The 9,091-nt window shown below is 37.2% G+C and overlaps 1 protein-coding gene across 1 annotated transcript in view; it reads left to right on the top strand.

Moving 5' to 3' along the window:
• PITPNB (phosphatidylinositol transfer protein beta) overlaps nt 1–8,827 on the top strand; it is a 31,149-nt gene extending 22,322 nt beyond the window's left edge. The window contains exons 9-11 of the mRNA XM_066979284.1: nt 414–524; nt 2,736–2,858; nt 6,919–8,827. Of these exons, the coding sequence (XP_066835385.1) occupies nt 414–524; nt 2,736–2,858; nt 6,919–6,969 (285 nt within the window). The 3' untranslated portion in view covers nt 6,970–8,827. The remainder of the gene's footprint in view (nt 1–413; nt 525–2,735; nt 2,859–6,918) is intronic.
• The last annotated feature ends 264 nt before the right edge of the window (nt 8,828–9,091 follow it).

The following is a 9,091-nucleotide window of genomic DNA, read 5'->3' on the forward strand; positions in this document are numbered from 1 at the left end:
ATTATCTGATTTTTTTCTTAGTGCGAATGTTTTCCACAATCATACTGAGAATGAGAAACTTAGTACAACTCAGGTTATAATTGCCTGTAGGTAATAGACCCAGAAGTGTAAAATAAGTTGGCACTAGCTATTATAATTAAGCTTCGTTGTCCCCTCAAAATGCCTGAAAGTATATTATAGTTTAAGTCATGAAAATGAAAATAATGTTAAAACTTAAATTTATAATATATGCTTGCAGTATGGGTGGAATTGTTTTATAGGTTTAGCCTGATTGTCTGTTAATCCCTGTTATCCTATGTTGAGATTACAGTGCAGTCATTTTCTAATACCTAGAATGATAATTTCTAATAATAATATTAAATGCATTTCACTGAAATCAATTAAAAAAAATCTTTTCATTTATCTGTAAACAGAAAGAGCTAGCAACTGATGAAGAGTGTCCTAAAATGTGTGCTTACAAGTTGGTGACTATCAAATTTAAATGGTGGGGACTGCAGAACAAAGTTGAAAACTTTATACAAAAGGTAAGTGCTTCTTAAAAAAAACACTGTGATGTTGCTGGAGAGTTGGGATTGGTGGTGGGCAGGTAGGTAGGCAGGGTGGTTCTGTTCTGGCAGAGTTTTTTTGTTTGTGGTGGTGGTGGGTGGTGTTTTTTTTTGAGGTGAAACAGCGTAGAAGTTTCCCGTTGCTTGCAGTCAAGCAGTTCCTGTTCATTTCTTCAGCAAACAGAACCATTTGTGTCTTGGTCTACAAGCAGTGATGTTTCACTGATGGTGTACTAGAATAACACTCTAAGCTAAAAAAGCAAAAATATTAGCAAAGAGTCTGTGTCATGTAAGTTTAACTCATGATTTTGTAAACCACAGCACTTGACAAATCTTTGATTTGTTTTGACCTCATAAGTTGAAAGCTGCATAAAATATGTACTGGTGTTTCTTTAGTATCTTCTATTCTAGTTTTCATATGAAAGTGTTCTTGCATTTGTACTAATTCTACAGTACTTGATATCTCTGGAATTAAATGCTTGCAAAGCAAGGTCTGATGCAAGTATAATCCAATACACTAGGGTTTAGTTGGCAACTAGTGTTTTGTCAAATTACACTTGCATCTTATTTCATTACTACTTTATCATCAGAATATGAATTTTGAAATTTAAAAAAAAAAAGTTGAAACATTCAGAATGTAAACTTAACGTGTAGTCGAAGTGTTTGATCTAGACTGGCATTCCAGTTCTCTTCAATCCAGAGAAAATGTGCTGTAAAAGTGAGTAACAAAAACATATTCCAGTAGCAGTTGGGCATGGTGTTTCCTCACTGACAACACAAGTGAGACCATTTTCATTGTGGTAAACAGGGCGTTCAGCTGTTAGTGGACTACCTAGCAACCTGCATTAAAAGTCTTGTTATTTTAATAGTGATGATAGCAAAAGAGAAAAGCTTCAAACAATAATAATTGAGAATAAGATAGAGAAGGTAGTTTGTGATATCTGCAGTGCAAAGGAAGGGAAAGGAGATGCTTTGGTGTGGTGGTGGGTTTGGGAAGGAATTGTGCGTTACACGTTTCAAACTGAAAACTGGTTGGGAATAAGCTACCAGAAGAGCCAAGACTGATTCTGTGATCTGATGAGGGGAATACTTGAAGATAAGATTTTATTTTTTTTTTTGGCCTTGCTTTAATTGAAGCTGATTCTTCAGAGGAAATTGATCTCTTTCTGCCAGTTGTCAAGAACTGTGTGTTAAAGGTGATCAGCTTTGGTTTTGAGGACAGTCAGCAGCTTTAACAATGCAAAATCTGGGAGCAGATGAACAAGACCTGAACTTTAGGTGGCAACCTGGGTAATTGAATACATGCAGAAGTCTGAGTTTTAGTAGTGAAATAGATTTCAGTGTTGCATGACTGCTTTTATCAGAGCAGCCAGAAGCAATAGTGATAATTCTGCAAATGGGATGATTTATGTGATACCTCTTTCATCTTCCAAGTCAACATTGTAAAAGTTAAAATTCCATGGCACAAGAGCTACACTGGGCTAGTACAGATCTTCAGCACAACACTGTTTTTAGGGGCAGCAGTATTTTAAAAATGTGAAACCTAACAATTTGAGTCATAGTGACAGTGTTCTTACTGAGATCGATTCAGAACCCAGATATGCCTGCTGTAATGAAATGGCTGTGGAATCCTTAGCTTAAATATCTGTACTCTCAAGGGTTTTGTACCTTTGAAATTGTACATCAGGTGTTGCTGAGATGCTGACTCTGTACAAATCACAAGTGTGCCATCTTTGGAGTCAGAACTACCCCCCTTATTGTTTCATTCTGCCTCAGGAATTGAGTATCCTTGTTGTTTTTTTAACAGCACAGAGCCCGTGACAGTTCTGGTCTAGATTTTTACACAGTGCAAGCTAAATGTTCTAGCTGTTATGATGCCATTTTTATTTCAGCTTGGTGCTGTCTTGGGTAGAACAAATTTTAGAAGGATTCTTCAGGATCTTCAAGTAACATGAATTGCTGACCTTTTGCAAAACTTTTTTTTTTGATAGTGAAGTCTGTTCATTTTTAAAATGTGAGAATTAATATGGCTTTAAATAGGATCGAGTAATGTGAGGAGGCAAAACCTCTAGCAGTATGAAACATTAAGCACCTAAAGATTATACTTTTTCAAAATGAATACCTGCAATCAATTCACCAGTCTTTGGCAAAAAGCAGGCCTGCATCTAATGTTTACTTATCTTCTTAAAGCAAGAAAAAAGGATATTTACCAACTTTCATCGCCAGCTGTTCTGTTGGATTGACAAGTGGATTGATCTGACTATGGAAGACATTAGGAGAATGGAGGATGAAACCCAAAAGGAGCTGGAAGCGGTAAGACCTCCTTAAGGCTGATGTTTGTGTGTTGTCTATAGCTATGCCATTTAGACTGTTAGAAATTGAAGCAAATTAAGTTGTGTACATCCCCTTGTGTGTGTCTGGGCAACTGCTGATGAGCATTATAGCCCCTTTAAAGATTCTCCTCTGCAGAACCACGCACTTCAAGCTTCTGCATGCTGTGTTTTGTTAAGATGGAAGTGGCTGTAAGGCAAATATTTCTGATGTCAGTAAATCTGAAATGTCTACATTGCCCATCTCTTCATTTATGTTATCATACTCATTACATAAAATCCCTTTGAGTGCCTGTTTACCACTTGTCAGGTAGAGCTGTCATCTCGTTTTGCTTTGTTTCATTTCTAATCATTGTTAGACATGATTACTTTTTCTCTTCAAACATGTTGTGAAGCAAACTTATATATGTCACGTGACAACAGTTGCACTCATCCTGATTAGCACAGCAAAACTAAATTTTACTTGAGGGAAAAAAAACAGTAAAATTAACAGGTTTGAGGCGGTATCAATTTTCCTGCATTAGGGGCTGTGAGGATCAAATATATTTAGTTTGATCTGTCTTTGGACTGAGGTCTAGAAGGAAATCCATCCATTGGGCACTTTCCCAGCTCTTTCTTTTAAGAGGTAGAGAAACATCATAGGCTAAGCAAGAAGCCTTCTTCTATAGTCTCTTTCCAGAGCTCAACCTTTGGCAAGAGCCTTTCTCATTCTAAGTCCCGCTATCTTCAGGTTCTTTGCAGTCCGTGGAGTTGCAATTATGTTTTCTTCCCATTTTGCCAATTGCTTTATGCCCCAAACCTGTTCAGCTTGTCATTTTGCTTCCATTGTCTTGGTGCTGTCAGGACACAATGTGCCTTCAGCTACAACTTGCTTTTTTGCATGGGTTAACTCATTTCAGCTGCCAGACAGCTTTAAATACTGTCTTATGCTTTTGACCTACTGTTGACGGTGGTTATAAAGTGCATTTTGTGGTTTGAGCCTAACACATCTTTTCTTTTAGTATCAAAACTAGTTGTAACTCCTCCATCCCCACTTGTTATGCTCTCTCTGTTTGGTCTTTCTGAACTGCGTGGAGCCATCTTGCATTGTGTAGAAATGTTTTGTGAGTTTGGAAGAAGTGCTTCTTCACCATTCTGTGTGTTAATAGGTAGATGGTCTGAACTGGTAAAACCAAACTTTCTTTTCAGATAAGCTGAAGGGATTGTCTGCCTTGGCAGCTCCCAAAATATATTTTGGAAAAGAATGATGTCCATACACTCTTGCAAACACAGTACTTTCTTACTGGCATTTGGATATTTTTTTATTACGGAAGGTGTTCTCTCAATTCACATGGATTTCTTCTTTAATTCTGCTTTATGCCAGAATCTATTGCTAGAACCACCTATTCCTAGGTGTCTATGAAGGAGGAAGAGTAACCACTTTCCTCTCTATACCTGATTTTTATCAGAAGGGTTTTCTTTTGCACACCCATAGTTCTTTATTTGGAATGAAACGGACTTCATCCAATTTCTCTGAGAAAGGATAGTGGCAGTGTGAGTATTGCATACAAGGTATGTATTGGAGAGAGTAAGCAGTGCTTGATGCAGCCCTGTGCATGAGAAAGTTTCCCTTTTGTGTCTCTGGATGTTTGTCTTCCCTAAAGCAAATGTTGTTTCACAGTTCTCACTGGTAAGTAACTGTTCTTTTAAATACTTTTTGCAAAACATTTGCTACTCTTTTTAGTTAACCAAAGCCCACTTCATGTTTCTCGAGTGTAACATTTATCCTTGTTCTTAAATATCAAACCTACTTGTATACTATTTTTCTTGTTTTGCTGAGCAATGCAACTAGCTTATTTCAAGTAGCTTGTCGTGTATGACCTTACTTTCAAGAACTTAAGTGTATTACTTTTTGAAAAAGTCTATTTTTCATGAGAAAAATGCATTGATAAGTTACACTAACACAGCTTTTCTATGTGTGTTATGAAATATGAGAGAAGTGAAAACCTACCGCTAAAATATTTTTTTCTTAACTAAATAGAGGTGTCTATAAATACGTATAAATGATGCTGTTCCAAGGTTTTTGCGGTGACATGCACCTTTTATTGAAAAATAGCCTAAAGGCAAAAATGTCACTGCAAATACAACGTGAGCATTAATTTTGCCCCAAATAGTTTGGTTGTGTTTCATAAGCAGCTACTTCATTGTGCTAAATAGTAACTTTCATTAAATCCCAGATATACAACAAAACATTTTTTCTATGGCCTGGACTACTGGGAAGTAAGGACTTCAGTGGTAGGGTACTTAACATGTTGACAAAAATATGTTCATGCTTCCATCTCTACAGAGAAATGTTTTTTGACGCTGTTGCATTATGTAGGTTTACAATGCTTAAATAGAAACAACTGCAGAAAGCAAGCCTCCTAATATTGGCAGCATTACATTTCCGTAGAATACATTGCTTTGTTTTGCTATTCCCTTTTGTCATTAACACCGTTTCTTCTTCTTAGTTTAAGCTAATCTTTCTCTTTAGATTCTGTGGACATTTCAGTTCCTTTTTGGTCCTGTTCTTCATCATAAGTCAATTTTTATTGTCAGGGTCCCTGCTTTTGTTACTTTTTTTGTTACTCTCTGAATCCTCATCAATGTTCTTCCAGAGTTTCTCTATCCCAGCCCATCCTTTTCTTGTTTTTTTTCTTTCTTTCACTTAGAGTTTTATGTATCTGGCTTCTGGAGATAAGGAGCACCTGTGCCTCATTAAATACACATCAGCTAATCAGTGCATAATAGAAGAGCATCTGACCCTGCAACAGCACTGTGATGTATCTCATGTCTTTGGGTATTTCAAGCGGTATGGCTCTGAGCTGAAGCCTCATGGCCTGTTAAAAATCTAAGGGGTATCATTTACCGCTGCTGTATGGTTCCCAGGCTTCCCTCACGGAAAAGAAACACTCTGTATTCCCAGTCTCCAAAAAACTTCAGCTGAGGCTGGTTCTGGTTTTGGTCCTGGCCAGGGAAAGTAGTCCTGGCTGTGTAGATCGTTACTTCTCTCGTACTAACCACAGTATGATAGGTTCTTTACGTGGTAGCTCACAGTTTTATTTTACGTTTAGATGCGTAAGAAGGGTTCCGTTCGAGGCACATTGGCTGCTGACGTCTAGAGGAGGTCTCTCTGTAGGTTCTGAGGCAAATCAAGCTGTGTAAGTCAACTGCTGGATGGAAAAGGAGAAAAGTGACTAATATATGGATGGGAATTGCTGGCAAAATTATATCTAGACAATGCTTCTGGGCTGTAAGCTCACACCTGTTTGAGAACCTCGATGTGATCAACAGCTGAAGGTGACCTTTTGTGTCCAGGGTACATAAGAGACCTTCTCTGTACATGGACACTGATAAATTGCAGGTGCTCAGTCTGGTTGCTGAATGCCTTACACACTGGCAATGTAACACAGTTCTTCGTGCTCCTCTAGTGCAGAAACCCAAAGTGTGTGACCATTGTTATCACCATGCTGGTACTGAGCTCTGAAGCCTGCAAGTAGTTTTCTGGGCACAAATCAGAAAAGTCAGTATCACATGATATGTGGACTTAATCCACATAATTGAGGGAAACTGTGGACTGTCATCTTTAAAGTGTGTTAACTTCATAAAATCCAGTTCCATAGAGATATTTATAAATACTAAATTATATTAAAATTGTTACTGCAGGAAGCAGGGTTTTCAGAGGTTTGCAGACTTCTAAGTATTTGTGTCTATTACTTTAATGTTGGTATTTCCCACTGTGACTGTTTTAATACTGCAGGTGGGATCCCAGAGCCAAAGCATTTTTTAAATCCTGCTGATTGGTGTGAGGTTTCTCAGACTGGAGCTGCTGTCCACCAGTGAGGATAGCACCCAAATTAAGATTACCTAACAAATCTCGCATTGCTTTGGTATGGTTTGTTCAGTCCTGGTGATGTTTTGACTGCCCTGCCCTATTTTTCTTGGAGGTTAATGGAACTATCTATTTGGAACTTAGTATTCAAATAAACTGTTAATGCTTAATTGTGTGTCTTCTTTCTCCACAGTTACGTAATCAAGGCCAAGTCAGAGGAACAAGTGCTGCCAACGATGAATGATGATGGATTTAACCATCACATGCAGTGTTGATATACAAATGTGTGTGTGGATGCATGATTATTTGTATATAATTATATATACGCACATGCATACTGAAGGGGGTTGTTACAGTGTCTCCAGGGTACTATACCTGTCCTCAGCAAAGATGCAAAGGAAACTGCTTTCATTATGTATACCTGAAGCAAATAAAAATCAACTGAGTAGTGTCATTTAAAGGTTGAATTAACTGCAGAATTATGTTAACTGATATGTTTCATGAATGTCAATACTGGACCAATTTATTCCTTACATTTTTTTCCTGTCTTGAGTCACTCTGCTATAACTTGCCCGTATCTCAGTGTAAAGAAACAGATTCAAATAAGTTGATTTCAATTTTGTGTCTTCCCTATGTCGTCATTTTTGGAATAGGAACAATGAATGTATTTATAGCTATTTATTTCTGGATTGTCATTATCCTATAGTCAAATCAGAAAGAAATTTCTATTAGCGGAAATTGGAAGACTTTTACTGTTGAATGAGTTTGACTCAAACTTTACCCATTCACTGATTTAAAAAAAAATAAATAAAAATCGTGTTTTATTGGACTTTTGTACATTCAAATGCTAATGTTTTTTCTTCATTAAAATTGCCAAGATTAAGGAAAAATGGCTGGTGATTTATAAAATACTTTCAATTTGGAATTTTGCAGAAGCTGGCTTTCTAGACAAAGAAACCAACAATATTTCAAGTATGTCTTAGGCCATGCAGTGAAAATGGAGGCAGATAGACCTTCTCTAAAGTAATACTGTTAATAAAAATTGCAATTTTCCAGAGTTTCACTTTGGAAGCTATGCAAATGGTCTTGATTTCACACACATTACACAATGGAATATAATGGTGATTTTAGCTCTTTTCATGTTGAAAATACACTTAAAAAGAGATGTATACTTTCAGATATTATGAAAGTTTAAATTGTAGCATCTAACATGTTTCTCTGATATTTGTTAGGAGTAGACACACAAAAGATGGTGTAATAAAGGTGGTCTGTAGATAACTCTCAAATAGGAAAATGTCTTCAGCATTTTTAAGAAAATATTGAGATAGAGCGTATCATAGGTAGATATTATCAAAATGCTTGCTAGATCAGAAAAATTATTTTAGAAATACTAGTTAAGTTCTAATACTGCCTGGTGTCCCCAGAAACCTCGGTAAGGCAATCCTTGCTTAAGCATCCATCTTTATAATCTCACATACATCCAACTATTCAGAACCATTTTTAACTTAGGCTGCTTACAGAAGGAGTCATCTGATTTCTGCAACCGTCAATGATAATATTTGCCTAAACTTGAAGGGTAGCAGGGCCAGGCCTGCCATATGGCTGACCTTGCCACTGCACGCGTCTGCTGTGAGGGCTTGGCACTGAAGTGCCTGCCAGCAAGTGGACATTTGTACATTTCTTCTGTGCAATTTCACCTTCCTGTCCTTCATGCTGCAAAGCTGTTGTTTTTTTCTTTTTTTTTCCTGTTTGAATTAGCAATTAAATGATACTTGTTCTCTGTACCATCAGGAGGTCGGTTTTGCAAATATATGTACACACATGATTTAAAAAGGAGGGTTGTTGCAAACCTGGAAAACTAAGGTCTCAGTTCTCTTTCAATAGTAGAATACAAGTCCCACTGTCATTAAAATGAGTCAAAAATGAGTCAAAATGGAAACTGAGGGAAAGGGACCCTACAACTTTCATATTTTTGGACTTGTGAAAATTTGAGAGAATCTTGCAGTGAATGTAAAATGTTGAGTTTACTTTGGCAGACTTTGGTATGACCTACAGCAAAACAGTCAATGAAATTTAAATAAATTTGGTGATAAAATGCTCTGTCTCTTGTCTTAGGTGTTAGTGTTTGTGGTTTGCTAATGATCTGGCACTTTAGTTTTACTGAACTGTGTGAGAAGGTTGGAAGTCCTCGAAGGATGAGCTTCAGTGGTTGTGAGCTCAAATGTGTGCTTGTATGTTAGAAGCAATTGAGGTGGGGGGTTGTTGTTTGGATATTTGTTTTGGTTTATGATTTCAAGCAGAGTAACACATGATTAGCTTGAACCTTGCCATTACCTGGAGTATGGAGAAGGTGGTTTGCTTTCGTT

Source organism: Anser cygnoides, chromosome 17, assembly GCF_040182565.1.
Source record: "Anser cygnoides isolate HZ-2024a breed goose chromosome 17, Taihu_goose_T2T_genome, whole genome shotgun sequence".
Classification (NCBI taxonomy): domain Eukaryota; kingdom Metazoa; phylum Chordata; class Aves; order Anseriformes; family Anatidae; genus Anser; species Anser cygnoides.